This window comes from Adiantum capillus-veneris, chromosome 12, assembly GCF_014529385.1.
Source record: "Adiantum capillus-veneris isolate H3 chromosome 12, ASM1452938v2, whole genome shotgun sequence".
NCBI classification, from domain to species: Eukaryota; Viridiplantae; Streptophyta; class Polypodiopsida; order Polypodiales; family Pteridaceae; genus Adiantum; species Adiantum capillus-veneris.
The window spans coordinates 91132496-91151995 of record NC_140942.1 but is presented as its reverse complement, the minus strand read 5'-3'; the positions used below and the strand labels follow the sequence as shown (position 1 = coordinate 91151995).

Genomic DNA, 19500 nt, shown 5'->3' with positions numbered 1-19500 from the left:
TGCAAAAACGCTGAGGTTGATCTACAAACCAAAAACGCTAGGGCTGAAATTGGTCCTGCTGTCGCCGGTGGTTCTACAAATGCAAAATGCTAGGCTGATCTGCTGTGTCGTGATGACGTTGCGGCTGATCTGCTTTGCACAAAACGCCAGGGCTGATCTGATGCAAAAACGCTAGGTCTTCTGTGGAGAGAAAACGCTAGGCTGCTGCGGGTGTTGGTCTTGCTGAGAAGTTGCCTGTTGAGCAAGGTGCTCCTGCTGCCTCTTCTGCCAATTAGTGCTAGTCTATGTTTGCTTATGTACAAACTTACTCAATTTGCCCTACCTACTTTCCAACAAAAGTCACTTAAAAATAATAAGTGAAAAATGTCAAAAATAGGCTAAATGCACTGGAAAATTCCCCTGAAGGGTTCTGATGGGAATGCTGATGATCATGCTGTGTGCAACCAGAGGATATGCATCTACACTAAGTGCCTGGGCATGCACAGTCTGCTAACAGACTCACAAAAGTGCCAGAACACTTCTAATCTATACTGATTGGACTAACTGAACCCTTGTCGTGCTGTAGCTTGTCCACGGACACATAGGGTTGGATTGTGTCACGTGACAGGTACCAAGGGATGTCGAGTAGGACATCACAACCTCCCAAGGGAATTATGTAGAAATTCTCGTGCCCTAAACAACCCCTGACATTGCAAACGAAGTTTGCCAATGATCGGTGTAATTGGCAACATCCCGTCCGTGTGCCGCTAGAACTAACTCCGCCTGTGGCCTCAGCCTGTCGGGCCTAATTCCAAATCGAGCTGCCAATTCAAGTGAAAAGAAGTTGGCCTTGGCTCCTTCATCCAAGAAAAAGAGTGCTTCCTGATCTTTCACTTTGCCCTAAAAGCGGCAAAGTTTTGTACTTTCATTCATTTGATTCGGTTCGGGCCCCACGCAATGTGGTACTAGTTCTGCTTTCATCTGCCTTTTCTGCCACGTTCCTCAGCTGCTTTCGAACTCTCTGACCTTTCTTCATCCTGTTCATTTGGTGCCTTTTTAGGGCACTTCACGGAGATGTGCCCAGTTTCCCCGCATCCAAGGCACTTTCCCTCTTTGATATAGCTGACCCTCTCTTGAAGAGTGAGATGGGGTCGTGCATCCTTTTCTTTCTTTTCTGGGTTGCTCTTCTTCTTTCTACTTTCATTGTTCGAAGTCTGTTCGGTCCTTTGCGTCATGATTTCATTTGTGGGGTAGGTCAAAGTGCCTGAATGAATGGCAAAACCCCGTTTTGCATGACTCATGAGTTTCTGAATGGAATCTGACTTTTGCTATAAGCAGTGATCTCGGATCTCTGTAGGAAGTCCCAAGGTAAACCGCTCAATCTGTTCTTTGAACGAGATATTCTTAAATGAAGAAGATGGTAGAAAAGAGCTCGAGAATTTCTCGCAATATGCGTCCAATGTATCTTTCTTGGTCATCCGAAGATGGTTCCAAGTAGTTCGTCTGTTGTGCTCGTACTCTCGAGTCAGCCATGAAGAAATAAAAAGCCTTTTAAGTTTCAGCCGTTAAAGTGGCTCTTTCTTGTTCAATAGAAGAGTGGACCACCAAGTTCGAGCATTTCCCGTGAAGTAAGAGGTAGCCCTCCGAATCTTGGAGTGCTCTGAGTAATGTCCTTCAAAGAAAGCTATGTCAAACTGTTGTATGAAGGCCAAAGCCTTCGAAGCATCTCGAAAAATTAGAAAACGTGTCAAATTTAATTGATTGTCCACATTCTTTAAATTCTCGGACTTTCTTGCTTTTATCTTCCAGAAAGTCATACTGGTTGGCTTTATAGAAATTCTTCTTCTTTGCATAGAATCTGTGATCATCTGAGTCCGAACTGTCTGAAGACGAGTCCTCTGTAGAACTGTCAGAAACTGGGCGAAATCTAGGCTTTTTTGCCTTTTTCTTGCCCTTTTTGAAAGCTTTGCTTTTTGCTTCGCTTTTTCCATTTTCTGTCTTCTTCGCTCGTGTCAGAAGAGCTAGAAGAACTGTTAGAAGAAGAAGAAGAAGAAGAAGAAGAACTGGATACTCCTCCAAATCTGACATGCTTTTTCTGCTTTCTTGCGAAGGCAAAAGCAGATTGTTGACCCAAATAACCCGGGAAGTCAGTTCCTTTCTTCTGCTTTTTGTCGTGCTTTTCAGCTTTGTTCTGTGCGTCAAAAAGTTGAGAAATCCGTGTATCAACCACCTCTTCTAATTCTTGCTCTGTAAACATTCTTGGAGTAGGAGGTTTCTTGAGTGCCGGTTTGAGGGGTGGTTTTGTGGTTTGCCGCCACTGTGAGTGCACCTCGTCGAAGGAGGTCTGGGTCATAAAGTTTGCAAATTTCAGGTCCTTCGCAAAATTTATCATCATCTTTGTTGCATCGTCAATCAATCGTCGACGCTCCATCTCTTCAATCTCCGCCTGAGTAGGCCGAGGTGGGCCATACTCCTCGTGAGAATCTTCTTCGTGATCTCTTCCCGCATCTCCAGATGTAGAGGAAGTCGACTGATCTCTGTCTTAATCCATAAGTGCCACGTAAAAAGGATCGGATTTCCCGGTAGAAGAGAAATCGGCCGTGCTCTGATACCATTGTAACAGACTTGGACACTCCAAGTCAAGAATCTACTGCGACACGACAGGAATTCACTTCAAAACAATTCACAATTCACAATTCACACTTGATTCGACACGGCCCGGCGGAGTTCCGTGCCAAGAGCTATTGGCCCCAAAGATTGGCGCCCCTTTGGGTATTTCTTTTTATATTAATGTTCGAGCAAAGTACAACTCCCGCCGGTGCTCTCTCTCTTACTCTTCGTCCAGATGCTCTCCAGAGGGAGCCCCCTTGTGTTCTTAATAAAGGTTACAAGGGTTGCTAAAAGCAGAGCCCCATGCCTCTTAAACTAGGCTTAAAAAAGAAATATAGCAAGTTTTCCCCCAAAATCTCCTCAAAAATTGCGTAAGCTTTTCTTGCTGCTTTTTCCCAACGTAAAACGCAGAATTCCATACAGCATGCCACGTCAACAGATTTCCGTTTTTTCTGCCGCAAACTGCGGGCCTGCCACGTCAGCATTTTAGTGTGCTTTCCGGAATCCTCTGTTGCCTGGGAGGGTGTGTGTGCGCTCTGCTGACAGACATGCCACGTCACCCATTTGTGACACATACCCCCCTCTTGAAAGAATTGTAATCACCCTCGATTACGCCTGCAAAAACAGACAAAGGCCGCCAACGCGATTTACGAAAATGAGCTTCAGAGATAAAGTTTTCGATTTTTAAGGTTTTAGGCCCCTCGGCCGGTGCTACACAAGTTTTTCAAGTTGGAGGGTTAGGATTTTAAAATCCTAACCCCTTTTTAGCCCACTCAGCCACAAGTCCTTCCAAGTTTTCTTGGGTTAAGTTTCTCTTGTCCACTCGGCCATTTCTCTGCTAGTTGGGCATGCCACATCATCACTTCGTGACAAAAAAAAGAAGCCTTGGTGTGAGCTCAAGTCCACCATGGGATGCACCCGCACATAGGAGTTGAGCTTGGGTAGAGAAAAGCCTTCTTAAACGCAGATTGCAAGCAATACCAAGTACTAAGAATTGAAGCTCCTACACCAAGAGGACCGTTACCGGATCCTCCTCCATTCCCATCATCTACACCACGGATTGCGCCAACCTCTTTGGAGACTTTGATGAAGTCTACGATGGAGATGATGCTACAAGAGGCTCAATGGGCGGCAGCTGAAAGGGAAAGAATGGCTTTAGAGAGGGAACACGAAGCTTTATGTCTAGCTACTGAAGAAAAGAGGGTAGCTATAGAGCAAGAGCGTGAGGCCTAGAGAGACCAACGCATGCAAGAGTTGGTCTATCAGTTCCTCTCCTCGAGGGTCGATGCTTTTAAAGAGGCCGACGAGTCATTATTACAGGCTTGGACACTCCAAGCGAGAAATCAATAGCAACACACGAATACAAATTGCAAATAACTGAATTGAACTTGAATAGAGATTGAGAAGGAGAGTCGACACGGCATGGCGGAGTTTCGAGCCAAAACGGACTAGCCCAAAAGACTGTCGCTTCTTTTGGTATTTCATTATTATTGCTTTTCGCATAGTTCTTTGAGGAGTGGTCCAAAGGGCTCTTTTAAACTTACAAGGGATGCCCAAAAGCATTAGTTCTAAAAGCACATACTCCCAAAAGCATATGCTCTCAAAGACTCGCACAAAAAGGGACCCAAACAACCAACGCAAATCGCAGAAATCCGTACAGCTTGCCACATCATCCGTCAGCGCAATTTGCGAGAAATCAGCCCCAGACTTCAAGCTTTGGTTATTTTAGGCTTTAGGCCCCTCGGTCGGTGCTGCATAAGTTTGTAGGGTTAGGATTTTAATTTCTAAACCCTAAGGCCCCTTGGCCAATCTTTTGGATTGAATTTTCTTGTCCTCTCGGCCAGTTCTCTCTCTTTCCAATTGGACACGCCACATCATCACTCTATGACATTCCCCCCTCTTGAAAGAGTTGTAATTGCCCTCAATTACACTTGCAAAATAGCCAAAGAACAGAAACTTTCTTGAGTAGACACTGACTTGATGTACCCATGCACAAGACTCCACAAATCCAACGCTTCTACAAAGACATCAATCACTGATCGATCACATTTGTGTCGAGGGTCTCAGATACAAATCATGATCATTGTAACCATTTAGCAATCACATCCAGATCGCGGTGATCTGTTTATGGATGTCTTGATCCACTAAATCTTGTTACTATCAGATCCATATTCTTTCTTTTCACATTTCAATCAAGCAAACCATGCCCATGACCATCCCCACTAGACAATACATCCACATAGCATGCAATTCACAAAATCACACACTTAGTTCACATTGAACACCGTGTTTCAATCATTCAATATAGCCATCTCATTTCGTTCAGAACTCTTGATGCACCTAGATCAGTGTGCAACTATCTCATCCTTCTGGAACTCTTGATGCACTCACAACAGTATCCAGTTATCTCATCCAGATAGACATCTTGATGCACTAGAATCTCATTCGGTTCACATTCAGTTCTCATTCACTTAGCCATCACATGCATATCTCTCTGATCTCTAGCAGATGTCAAAATGCACTAAGTTCAAATCATTCATCATACAAAATGCTGTAGACATTTCATCTTTCTCTACATGTCTCTAACAACACACACATGAAAGAGCACATGTTTTAATCAAGGAAATTATGTACATTTGTTCATAAAGTCATTCCGCAAAATACTTTTAGTACCCCTAAAATCTCAAAGAGAAATTATCGACTTTATTCAATCTAGGTAATCTGTGACAAAGGAGTGGAGCAACTCCCCTCTTGAGCAGTTCGCATTGTACCAAATTCAGCCTGCGGATTCATTGGTAACTTTTGACATAGACATTGCTAAAAATCCAAAAGCCTCAAGGTATAGCTCAAACTGAAGAGAATTTGTGATATTCTCCTCCTCCATCCCATTTACTTCTTCAGAATCCTTCTATGAACTCTCAATTGGTTCCCTTGGTTCTTTATGTTCCTTGGAAGACTCTTGCCGTGTTGAGGTGGACATTGGCTTGTCCGTAGGATAGGTCAATGGGCTCGCATGCATACCAAAACCTTGCTTGGCATGTCCCATAAGTCTCTGAATGGGATCAACTTTTGTTGTAGAAAATAGCGTCAAATCTCTTTTGGCAATCCACAACAAAACTGCTCAATCTGGTACTTTAAAGTGTCCCTCAAAACAAGAACATTGGCAAATAGGTGTCCCAAAATTTGTGGCAGTAGTCATCCAAAGCGTCTTTCTTAGTCATTCTTAGATAGTGGCAAGCCGTGATGACATCATATTCTTCCGTTATCTAGGCAGAATTGAAAATTCTCTTGAATTTTACCCACTGCTTAGGTGCTTCTCCATGCAACAGCAGAGTAGAACACCATGTTTGGATGTTTCCTTTCAAGTGAGATGCCGCCCTTCGCACCTTGGAGCGTTCCAAGAAACGACCTCCCAAGAAGGCAACATCAAACTTTTGTATGAATTCAAGGGCTCGATGGTGTCTTGGTAGCCTGAAAATGTGTCAAACTTGACTGCTTGACCCCCATCCTTGGTCTTCTTGTCCATGTGTTCACTATGTTAGCAGAAGATGAAATCTCTTCCGCTGAACTGCTAGACGGCTCCCTGTGCCTTCTACTAGACTTCTTCAAAAATCTGCTTTTCTTGCTTTTCTGTCTTTTTCTCTGCCTCTTCCTCTTTTTCTTGTCTTCTTTGGAACTAGAGGACGACGAACTGTCGGAACTCTCTGAAGATCTAGGTCATCCTTGAAACGAACATGCTTCTTGGATTTGCTCACCAACTTGAAAGTTGACTTCCAGTCCAAAAAACCGGGGAAGTCCATTGATTTCCTTTTCTTCCGAGAATGCTTTATGCTTTCCATCACCCGATTTGTCTTCTTTCAAGAGCTTGGTCAAACCCTTTCTGCAAGTACAGTTTCTGTTATTTCTCACTTATCACGTATTGTAGTTATTGGAAATTGTGCCATTGAATCTTAATAACTAAAGATCAAATCGGAAGATCAAATGCTATGGCATGTAATCAATACAACTACGTATTGATTAAAATACAGAAGTATGGGTATGAGACCCAACCTTGACATGGAAGGTTCTTTGCTCGCATATCTTGGGTGAAGAGCATTCTTGCACTACTGGCTTCTTGATAATGAATTGGTTAGAGCTCCATACTTGGTGTAGGTTATGGGTAGCCTGCGCTTGTTCTTCTACAGCAACACAAAAAGTACATTCAGTGGGCCTTCAGTTTTGGGGCCAGATGTCATTGTACATGCAGTGGGCCTTCAATTTTGGGGCCAGATGTCATTGTTCTCTGTCGTTGTCGTGCTCACTTGGATAAGCATTACTCTCCTATGGAGTTTTCCCTTTTCATTCTTCATATCCGCCACCTTGATTGTTGGTGTATAATTTTTCGCCTCTTACTTGGCTTTCCATTGATCTATAATCTTTCCGTTGGGTCTGTTTGATTGTGACCTTTGGAACGCTCATGTGCATGGAAATATGTAGCCACTGTTTTATCAACCGGGAAAAGATAAACGAGGATCTGGAAAATACCTTTAGGGTCCTCGATCGTGCTTGCTAACGAGTTTTATGGAATCTGGACTGAATCTTAAACCCAGGTTCAAAACCAAGAGCAGGTCACAAAACTGCCTTGGTCTCAGCAATCAGGTTAGCTTTAGTGACACACTTCTTGTAGTGAGAAGCTTTTACCAATTCTTGGAAGTCATCCACAGCTAAAACTTTTACAGTATGTTCCACAGGATAAAAGACAGGCTTACAATCCTTATGCCAAGGCCTTCAGTAGATCCTGAACGTATTGCTACTGAGAGAGAAATTTTCCCTCACTTTGCGAAATTTCCAGTTTTTTTCTTGCACATGGTGGGACTTTAAACAGTAAAGTGAAGTCATAAAGCTTCTACATAATGCTTAAGACAGCCAGTATCAGGAGCAGCCTTTGTTATCAACCAAGAGGAGGGACTGAAATGAAAGCAAAGCTCATGGAAGCTGGTTAAGATGCTCTATGAACCTGCAGGGTGCAACATACTTATGCTCATATTTATGAAGTGTGAAAGATGCATGCCTGATTTGTTGACATAATTTGGGCCCTGGTTCTCGTTGGTGGGTTGCCCTTGTCTTAGGTTCTTTACTTTCACTGCAGACTTCTGTTTTGGACAAAAAGCAGCGGAGCTTAGTGATAGTCTGAGATTAACTATGCGGAAAGATTTACGTCCAGTCAGCCAATCAAGTAAGCTGATGCTGATGCCTGTAGTGCTTTTAAGTTTACTTGCTTGGTTTGACATTGAAGCTATTGCCTAGATTTGTTTTCATGCTGGGATAACAGTTAAATCTCTTGCTACGGTTCAGAGTCGCAGTTCTCTTACAAGAGCAATACAGAGCTGGAAGACTACATGAAAGTGCTTGCTAGAAAATGTGAGAGCATCATGCTTCTTTACAGGTGTGCCTTTTGTTTGCATTATGCATTGATATGTCATTCCTAACATAAAGCATTGTAGAGCTAGATGGCATGCATGAAGGTCGATAGGACCTACTCCTCCTCTAAACCTCAACATTTATATTTGTTTGTTCTCTGTTGACTTGTAAAACTTTTTCTCTCAGTTGTACATTATGGTATGCCTTGACAGTCTTAACTATTTTGTGTGCATGTCTTGCATCATAACAAACTTCTACTGAACTCACTTCAGTGTCTTCGTGGTGAAGCATGTAGGTCATTACCTATGATAGAACAAGGAATCTTAAATTTTGCTTTATAGCAGGCAGTGTTGCCAGCGTTTATTGACGAATGCAAAGCTGGCAATTTTTGTACAGTCCATGTCTGTCTGCAACTTTTCATATTGACATTGAAATTTTGCACTTGTGCTTCTAAGCTATCATCTGGACATCACTGCTGTGGATACCATGTATCATTTTGTGGCATCAGAACCAGTTTACAGATTCACATTTGCCCTTTGTCAGAGTTTCATATTGCTGGTGTTTTTGTTATTTCATGCCTGCCCTTTTGAGAAGGTTTTGCACCTGCGCTTCTACGAAAATGTAGCTATCATCTGGACATCACTGCTGTGAACATCATGTATCATTTTGTGGCATCAGAACCAGTTTACAGATTCACATTTGCCCTTTCTCAGAGTTTCACATTGCTGGTGTATTTACTATTTCATGCCTGCCCTTTTGAGCAGGTTGAGCACAGCCTTCAGCTAAACTGCAATTTCTGTGCATGTTCTTTGATTTAAACAACAATCCCCTTGGCCCCCCCCCCCCCCCCCCCCCCCCCCCCAACACACACACACACACACACACACACATAAGTACTTATATAGCTAGCATTTAACCAAGTACAAAAGCCGACTCTTCTCTGGGATACCTATAAACCATGATCAAAACCCCCTAGGCTTACTCTAACTATCATATGGCTCAGCATTACCAAAAAAACGGGGAAATCTCCTTCCTTTCTTCCCCCCTATGGGCACCCATCCATAATACAATGCTTGAAGAACGTGGCATACATGCCTCTTAATATTTACCCGACCTTTCACACTCTCTCTCCCCTCGTCCCTACTGCAACACACCTCGTACTTAGGGTAACCTCGCACTAAATCTTACTCTCTCCCCCTCTCAACCCCCACTATACGAGCAGGGGCGTCCGTAGTTGCTTCTTGGAAACCTGCACCTACTGAGTACTTGGATCGTGGGGCTTTTACCATCTTGGGCAAGATTGAAGACCGAACCCTATAAAAGGTGAGGGTGCTTTGGCCCCTCACTTAGTCTGTGGTATATTTCTCTTTGCGTGTGTTTGTGAAAGAGAGGAGAGAGGGCATAGACGCGTACAGTGCAGTCATGGAGGTGGATGAACTACCGTCTCAGGTCGGTGTTTACCTTTTGATGGAATCTGGGTGACGTACTGTGAAGGTTTTTTTGGTACATAGCTCATGATTTAAATAATCTAGTTACTTTGACTGTTTAGGTTTTTGGTTTGTAAGCTTTGTATAAGCATTTTACTGCATATGGTAATTTATTGATTGGTTTATTTCACAAAAGTCCTCACAAGTAAAGAGGTTACCCCCTAGCTTGACTAGGGAACATCATAAAAGGGTGTGTTGTCGTGCCTCGAACGCATACTGTTCATAATAGAGATTGATAATCACGGTAGAATGATTAGGATTAATGATGTTACTCTATAAAAATACGTCTGCATGGTGTTTGTTTCCTTTGACATGATACAGGTCGTGCTGAGGCTTATTAAAGTGGCTCTCTCGGAATTGATTACCATGTTAGGAAGTTTGTATTATGGCTAGTAAGTTATGGTGGTTTTGGGTAAAAACTTATTACAATTTACACCTTGGTTTGATGTATTAAGGACCTCTGCGTAAACAATATACTGATAAAACTTCCTGACGACAATTATGGTGCATTATGTTACTGGTTATTGCCGTGATTTTGGTAGAACTCTGCCGTAAGCACTACACTGCCTAAAAATGGTTTTTTTTTTTAATAGAGAAATGATGGGGTGGTATAATACACCCTTGGCACGCAGAGGTAAGGGAATGGTTTATTGGGTAAAACTAGCCCAAAAGGGTGACTGTTCTTTATACTTTGTGGATTGATTACTGCATACCTTGGAGTAACCTTCGTTCTAGTTGATACCGAGTTCATATCAGGATACCAACATAAAAGAAGGGTGCCACTTTTTATGTTAATCATTGGGGCACAACAATTTTTTAACTTTGTTAAAGCTAAGATGATTGAATTTAGTATGTTTTCTTCTCATTTGGCATACAAACTAAGGTAGGATGGATTCCGTAAGTCCGAGTGGGCATGTGTATTTCGGTTTTGCTTGATAACATAGCCGAGTTTGATACCTTTAACTGTCAATGGAATTTGTTGTTGTTGAGAGATATCTAAAGCCTTTGATTTGGTTACTTTATGGCTTCATGGTACGTAAAAAGCTAGAGGAGTTGGAGCTTGTCAAATCCGGCAAAGTAATTCTGATATTGAAAAGATTGATGAGATGTTATGGGGATTAAGACACTTGGATTAGAAGGGGTGGTGGCCTTCTGATCAAAATAATATGTATGCTATTATCTATTTAAGGTCTAATAAAAATTAGGGATATACCTCTATTGCAGTTGTAGGAAACGTTTCCTACCTGGAAACGTCAATAGGCAGAAACGTGAGGAAACGGCAACACCAAACCCAAGGAAACGTCGGGAGTAGAATGAGTTTCTAGTAATGCATATTTCTCGATGATGTTACCATATACATGTGGTAGTGATGTGTGTGAACACACTAGGACCGCCGGGGCATTTTTTCCCTCTTTAGGAGGTTTTTTCCCCCGAGCATTGTATATACGTCCATCACTCTAGTGCTATCTATCTTTTCCATTGCACACTAAGAAACACACTCTCTATTGTGTGCCTTGAGCTTCCTTCTTCTTCTCCAAACTGTGTGCGTTTCTCTGCAACTCTAATTCCAACAATTGGTATCAGAGCAGGTTACGTCCTCCCGGGCTTAGTTGCCAGCTGCTCCAACACACGCCTGCCCACTTTCTCCGATTACAGTGAGGTTTGGCGAGCGTTCGTAAGTCGACAAATATTTCGGATTTTTGATTCGGGCTCATTTCAGCCTTCGTTTCCACTTCAGCACGTGTTGTTTCCGCTCCGTTTCTCCTATTTTCGGGCAGTTTTCACATAGGTGCAACATTTACCATGGCTGACAACAACACAGATGTCTTCAAGATGTTTGTTGCTGAGGACAGGTTGGATGGGGACAATTACCCTATGTGGGCTTATATGATGCAACACGTTCTTGTGTCAAAGGGCGTCTGGAATATTGTGCAGGGCATTGATGTACGTCCTGGTTCTGAGGATGTTGCAGGTTTTGCTGCAAGGATTACTGCTATTAGAGTTGTTTTACCTACGGCAGAACAAGCTCGTTGGGATGTAAAGGATGCGCAGGCTCATGCATTGATTGCGTTGTCTGTGAAGCGCACCATTGTTCTTCACATCCGTTCAACAAAATCTGCAAAACAGGTTCAACAAAATCTGCAAAACAAGCTTGGGATATTTTGGGTGGTCTTTATGCAAGCCGCAATGAGGCTAAAATTGCTTTGCTGCGTAAAGAGTTGAAGTCGAAGATTATGCATGAGAAAGATGATATGGACACTTTCCTTGCTAGTGTCAAGGATATCAATGAGCAACTTATTTTTGCAGGTGAAGTCATTTCAGACAGTTCCCTTGTGCAGACTGTTCTTGATGCCTTACCAGATTCTTACCAGACTTTTGCTAGTACTTAGAGACTTATGACCCAAGGAAATCCAGAAGTTGTCAAGTTTGATGCATTATGCACATTGCTGTTGCAAGAGTCACTTTCCGGAAAAAAACAGGACAGCGTGCAGTTGAGCAGGCTTTTATTGCTTCTCAAAGAAAGGGTGGTAACAGCAATGCAACCACTTCTTATGGTTCTGCTGCGAGTGGCAAAACTTCTGTTCCTAATGCTTTTATTGGCAGCACTTCGTCTGGCAATTCTGGTGATAAGGGCAAAAAGAAGATGCGTTGCCATTATTGTAAAGCTAATGATCACTTGATCAAGCAGTGTCCTAAGTTGAAGGCAAAGGAGGCTAAGAAGAAAGAGGGTGGTTCCACTGCAAATGCTGGTTTCACTACAAATGCAGCCATTGTTGAGTCTTCTGTGAAAGGAGACTATGTTGCTGATGTTGATACAGAATGGGCTTTTAGCGCAGAGTGCACTTATAATCCTGCTGTCCATGATGCATGCTTGACAGTTCCTGCAGATTCACATGTGTGGTATTTCGACAGTGGTGCTACAAAGCACATTACCTCACATCGTGAATTATTCACCTCTCTCGAGTCTGTCCCTCAAGGGAATTCAGTCACTTGTGTCAACAATGCCTCTTATCCGGTTCAGGGAGTTGGAAAGATTGTGCTTACTGTTGCAAATGGCAGTTCCTTCACACTTGTTGATGCACTTTGTGTACCTGGGATCAAGAAGAATCTCTTATCTGTATCCGCACTTGCTAGACTTGGACTTATAGTCAAATTTGTGGATGACAGATGTACAGTTCATGATCTCAGTTTTGGTGATGAAATTGTTGCATCTGGCCTTTTGTGCCGTGGGTTGTATAAGCTCACTTTGTATGACAAGTGTGGACAAAATTTTGCAAATGTTGTTGCAGATTCAAGGGCTATTTCAGATGCAAAACTTTGGCATGCACGTTTTGGTCATCCGAATTTTGCCAGTTTGCTATGGTTGCAGAAATCTGATATGCTTGCTTCTTTGCCGCCTCTTGAAGCACCTGTAAAACATGTTTGTGAAGGCTGTATTTTGGGTAAGATGGAGCGTTCTAAGTTTCCAAAGGATGGTTCAATTCGGGCCATATGCAGGTTGCTGCTTGTACATAGTGATGTTTGTGGGCCCATGCAAACTCTGTCCTTGGGCAATTACCTTTACTTCGTGACTTTCATATTTATTACTCTAGGCATGCATGGGTATTTCTGCTTAAAGCGAAGTCCGAAGTTTTTATGTGCTTTCTGGCTATGGTTGAAAATGTCTCAAAATGTACTATGGACACCCTTTGTTCCGATCGAGGGGAGAAGTATATGTCTCATGAATTTAATGTATTTCTGGCTAGTCGTGGGATAAAACACCAATGTACAGTGTCTTATACACCTTAGCAAAATGGTGTTGTTGAGAGGATGTAACATTTAATGGCCTAAAAACTTGTGTGTAGCGGAAATTAGTATGAACATAGTGGGCATTTCATTAGAATAGATTCCTAATGAGAATTACAAGAGTGCTTGGGTGGAAAGAGCAACAAAAAGCATAACACCTAGTTAGATAGCATGAACAATACTTTCAAAAGAGAGAGAAATTAAGCTATTGACAACAGTTGAGGACCGGATTTTCATGGAGCCGGTCCCCCCTCCAAAAGGCTTTATATTATGGTTTCTCCCATCAAGAGAGACATTGTACAATACAATTCTTTGTGTTCCTTCAAGACTAGCTAGTGCAATGAAGATGAAAGCTTCATGCATTAAGCAAGAACACTTATCAAACACAACATCAATTCTCCCCGGTCTCAGACCCAAGACCTCACACACCTTCGAAGATGGTGAGAGCTAGCAGGGTATGAGAGTAGATTGAGAGGAAGTAGGAGTATTCTTACGAGAAAGATGTACATCTCCTCGCATAATCACTCATATTAGCATAGCTTAGCTTAGTAATTAGCATGGTAGAGGAGATGAGCATGCATTGAAGCTTGGTTCTTGGTTGGATTTGCATCACAAAGCCAAGAGTTGTTGGTGTAGGCCTCCCTTCTCACAAGCTTGGAGTAGGTGATAAGCTTTCCATTAAAGCTTGAGAAGGAGAGAGAGTCTTCTTTACTTCACACATGAGATTGTGTGAGTGTGTGTGTGATAATGCCTTGCAAAAATCAGCCCCCTCTCTCTCTTGGTCGACCCCTCTTGCTATTTGCTCAAGCCTCATGCTACCCTCTCATTGGACCTCCCTAGGGCTAGCCAATGACAATTAAGCAGCATAAGTGATAGCCTTCTGACATGTGTCCCCCTTTCCCCTTTTGTAAGAGCTTTAGGTAATTTAATAATTCAACTAAACTCTCATTGGACCCCTTTGCCTCTTGGCCAATAGGAATCAGGCAAGCCATTGGGCTGCTGAATGCTCATTGGACCCCTTGGGAGACTGTCCAATAGTCTTCTAAAGGGCTTAATCTCATCGGTTCTTTTATTAAGTGTTTTTAAATTAATTAAACTACATTTACTCTAGCCTAATTCTCATTGGTCCACCTCCAAGGCCATCCAATAGGAATTGGGTACACCTTGTGGGCACCTGGGCTAGGGAGCTAACATGTGTCCCTCATTCCCTTTGTGTAAAGGGAGCTTGTGTGTGTGTGTGACTTTCTCTCTCATCCCCTACAAGCAAGGCTCGCCCCTCCTAAGTAGGGATTTGTAAAGACTTTTTTTGACACACACAAAGCATCCAATTCCCCCATGGTTGACCTTTGGACACAACCTTTGAATTTTGGAACCTTAGCATTTTGGAAGTCTTAATGGGCTGAACCTTAGTATCTTTTTAGCCCATTGTTGCACATGGCTCTTTTGCAGATGGCTCCCCCTTTGGATCCCTATTTTCCCTTCTTTGGATCCCTACTGTGGTCGGTCTACTATCTTAACCAATATTCTAGCTTTTTCTCCGCTGTCACTTTCCTATATTAATTGATCAGTTTAACATGAGAAAATCATTTAGGAGAATTAGATATTGATTATTATGACATTATCTCTCTCTTGAAATCATAGTCGTCCTCGACTATGGTGTAGAGAAGATGAAGCATATTCATGAGTCCTTTTCTTAGCGGGTAGAGGATCTCTATGTTACCTTACGACATCATTCCACAATGGATGACTAATCCATTTGGTGCTTGAGAGCCTAAGGCTGCCGCAAGCATGCCTGCACATTAGTCCTATCAATCTTCCATAGTAGAGTGACAAGCTCTACTTGGTGTTTGGGAGACGTCGTCTCGGCAAACTTGATCTAAGCATGCATACTACTTCATTTTTTTGCACAATAAAGAAAAAGAGAGTCTTATACGACAAAAACTTTGTTCATTTTTAACATTTGTACATTTGCTTACTCTTGGGAAGCATTGTAAGCATTGACAAGCTTTAGGTTATCCTTTAATTGTATGCCTTGCATCCATCTAGCATCTTCAAAAGGATAATTCTTAAACTTAATAAGATATCGTCGGATAGTCTTACCGCCTCTTAGTACCTTGTCTTCATGTCGGAGAATGGACTCGGGCTGCAGCACCTCCTCTTGGTCCTTGATCTCCGGTGGGTCTTCCGTAGTTGGTTCTTGAGGTGGTTCTCTTTTGTAAGGCTTTAATAGGCTCACATGGAAAGCATTGTGTATGAGCCAATGATTGGGCAACTTGAGTTGATAGGCTATCTCATTGATTGGCCTAAGAATCTGGAAGAGACTATAGTATCTTTTTGCTAGTTTAGCATAGTACTTTTGGTGTCTCGTAGGATTCTTGCCCGTCGTGTGCCTTAATCGAGCCTTGGGAAACTTTAATAAGACCCAATTATTTTCTTTAAAGGCTTGGGCTCTTCTGTGCTTGTCAGCAGCGGCCTTTTGTCTTTGCTGTGAGATAGAGATAGCATCCTTAATCTTTTGAAAAGATTCTTGTAGGTCCCGGCTATACTCATCGGCAGCGAAGATCTTCCCATGTACCTTAAGTAGCAAGGGACTTTTTGATCTTCCCTCAATTACCTCGAAAGGTGCTTTTCCCGTGGAAGTATGTACAGTGTTATTGTAAGCATACTCCACTAATGGTAAGTACTTCTCCCATTGGGATCTTTGATCTACTTCCGTTACATAGGCTTTTAGTAGATCGAGAATTGTTAGGTTAGCTATTTCACTATGGCTATCCGTTTGTGGATGATAGGCCGAAGAGAAGTTTAGCCTTGTTCCTAAATTCTCAAAGAGACCCTTCTAGAAATTACTGGTCATTCTAGGATCTCTATCCGACACTATGGACATTGGCAAGCCATGGTACTTGAAAATTTGTGAAATGAAGAGGGTTGCCATTTGATGGGCTTTGATAGTCTTTGTGACAGGTATAAAATGAGCTTGTTTACTGAACCTGTCTACTATCGTCCATATTCCGGTATTCCCATGGATAGACTTAGGCAATCCAAAGATAAAATCCATGGATATGCTCTCCCATGGTCAATTAGGGATTGGCAAGGGTTGAAGCAATCCAAGTTGCTTCCCTCTCTCAAATTTTGTCTTTTGGCATACCACACATTTAGAAACATACTCTTGTATGTTCACTTTCATGGTAGGCCAATAGAAATATGTTTCAATTCCCTTTAAGGTAGATTGAATCCCTCTATGCCCCACATAAGGTGGAGCATGAGATTCATACATTACTTTCTCACGTAGTGAGTTAGTAACACATAGTCTATTGCCATAGAGAAGATAACCATCTTGTAAAGTAAATGGTTCTTCTTTCTTTCCTAATGCAAGGGCTGAAATCACATCTCTAAAATCGGGATCAATAGCATACTCATCTATCATTGAAGATAGATCATTGTGAGTTGCTATGGAAACCGCATTCACTCTCGGCCGTCGTGAGAGTGCATCAGCTACTTGATTATGCTTGCCAGCAATGTGAGCTATATGAAAATGAAATTGCGAAAGGAAATTTGCCTACCTCATTTGTTTGTCGGAGAGCTTGGTCTGCGTCATGAAGTACTTAAGACTTTGGTGATCCGTTCGCAGAATGAAAGGAGTCTCCAATAAATAGTGCTTCCATGAGTCTAAGACATGTAGAAATGGAAGGAGTTCCTTTTCATATATGCCTAGAGGTTGCTCAACAGGGTCGAGCCTTCGACTTTCATAGCCTATGGCTTGCCCTTCTTGGAGCAAAACAGCTCCAAGGCAATCACCGCAAGCATCACATTGGACCTCAAATGGTTTTGAGAGATCCGGTAGTGTAAGCATAGGTTGAGAGATAAGCTTTTCTTTAAGCTTTTCGAAAGCATTGTTCTCCTTAGCAGACCATGTGTACCTAACGCTTTTCTTTGTTAGGTCATGCAATGGTCCCGCTATTTGTGAGAACTTTTCTATGAAGCGTCTATAGTATGCACACATACCTATAAAGCTTCTTAGTTCATGAAGATTCTTTGGTTTAGGCCATCTTTTTATTACCTCTAACTTTGATGGATCCATTTGGATGCCATCTTGAGAGATAATGTGACCTAAATACTGAATCTCTTGCAAGAAAAATTCACTTTTCTTTCGATTAACATAAAGTTTATTCTCTCTTAAAACTTGAAATATTACCTGGAGGTGTTGCTTGTGTTCGTCTAATGAATTAGAGTAGATGATAATATCATCAAAGAACACTCCAGTGAAGGTTCGATGAGGCTTGAACAGCTTCTCCATCAAGCGGTTGAATGTGGCTGGTGCATTGGTCAAGCCAAAAGGCATGACAATGTATTCGTAAAGACCAAATGTGGTGCGAAATGCGGTCTTTACAATATCTTGATCGACTATCCTTATTTGGTGATAGCCACTTTTTAGGTCAATCCTACTGAAGTAGGTCGATCCTTGTAGCTTATCAAATAGGTCTTCTACCCGTGGAACGGGAAACCTATTCTTGATAGTGATCCTATTTAGTGCTCTATAGTCGACACACATACCATATGTGCCATCTTTCTTTTGCACTAATAGCACAGGTGAGCAAAATGGAGATGAGCTAGGCCTAACCATGCCCTTCTCAACTAACTCATGCACTTGCCGCATAATCTCCTCTTGTTGAGCTTGAGAAACTCTATAAGGAGGTGTTAGGCGGTGAACTTCCTGGAAGAAGTTCAATTGCATGGTCATCATTACCTCGTTTAGGAGGTAGCTCACAAGGGATGTCGTCAATAAAACCATCTTGAAACCCCTTGAGAAAATTGGATAACTCTAATTCCTTTTGGTTGCTTTTATTTTCTTTTGCTAAAGCATTAGGTTCATTTTGAGAATCTTTAATAAAAATCATGTACACGGAAATAGAGCTCTTTATTGACTTGTTGAAAGCTGGTGTATGTACAATGGGGATAGTGTTACCCATTTCCTTAGCATCTATATTTATGTCTTTTTCCCTGAACTTAAAGGAGATTCTCCTTTCAGGGAATTTAACATTGGCAGCCAGGCGATCAAACCATGGTGCCCCTAGGATTACATCCTCATGCTTGAGAGGAGAGATAAAGAAGTCCTCTTTGTCCACATAGCTTTGGACATGAAGCCTCAATTTCTCGATTAAGGGAGTGACTAAAGCTTCTTGCCCCTTGAAAGCACTGTCTGCGGGTAGAACATCTCCCATCTCATAGGCTTGTATGCCTAGCTTGGTGGCCAACTCTATAGATATAAAATTGTGAGTAGAACCAGGGTCAAAGAGAATAAAAGCATCATGTTCTCTTACCTTTCCCCAAGCATGGCATAGAGGAGATCCTTTGTGATGAGTTTGGTGAGTCTCCTCCTCTTGGATTTCAACCAAGGTAGCTCTAGGAGGATCTTGGCGGTTGTTCTTTTGGGGACAAGCGCGGTACGCATGCCCTTGTTCTCCGCACTTGAAACACCGGTTATCCTTGCGATAACACTCAAGCTCTTCAGCAGAGAGTTTGTTTTTACCTTTGTAAACTCCCTTCTCTTTAGCTTTGTTGGAGTTGCCCTTAGGAGACTTTTGGACATTGTCCTTCCCCTTAGGCTCGTTGGAACCTTTGTTTTCTGTGGGCTTATTATTTCTTTTAGCCCCCGTTTGGAAATTGATTCGAGAGGCCACCATAGTATGGTGTATTACCGCCGATATGGTACGTGGCCTTTGGGAGTTGACATACTCCGCCATTTCTTCAGTTAAGCCCGCACAAAATTGTTGCGTTTGCTCTCCAAAATCCAACTTTTTGAAGATAGTGGCTTTGAGTTGTAGATCCCAAAACTTGTCTATATACTTGTGGATGGATTCATAGGGAGAGAGCTTTAAGCTTCGCCATTCGGTGAGTAATTTGTCTTTGGCATCTGTGGCCAAAAACTGCTTCATAATGGAAGCTCTTAAAGCTTTCCATGTAAGTGGAGCTTCACCGTTGGCTCGTAGGCTAGACCACCATTGCGTGGCGGACTTTTGAAAGTGCATAGCTACATGGCGTAGCTTAGAGGACTCCGTGAAACCCTCATCTCCAAACGCCGCATCAAACTGTTGGATAAAGGCCAAGACTTTGTCCGTAGCACCAAAGGTGCCATCATAGGTAAGGAAAGAGATGCTCTTCCCTCCCTCTTTGAACTTCTTCAACTTGGACGACCTCTTCCATGCGGCATAGGATTTCCTATGGCCTCTTCATTTTGATG

General features: G+C 42.4%; 1 protein-coding gene across 2 annotated transcripts in view; it reads left to right on the top strand.

Annotated features, from left to right (window-relative positions):
- Nucleotides 1-19500, top strand: part of SOL1 (carboxypeptidase D) — an 85526-nt gene that overhangs the window by 11021 nt on the left and 55005 nt on the right. For both annotated transcript variants that reach the window (XM_086525427.1, XM_086525426.1), the window contains exons 2-3: nucleotides 7718-7804; nucleotides 7924-8014. In XM_086525427.1, the coding sequence (XP_086381553.1) occupies nucleotides 7718-7804; nucleotides 7924-8014 (178 nt within the window). The remainder of the gene's footprint in view (nucleotides 1-7717; nucleotides 7805-7923; nucleotides 8015-19500) is intronic.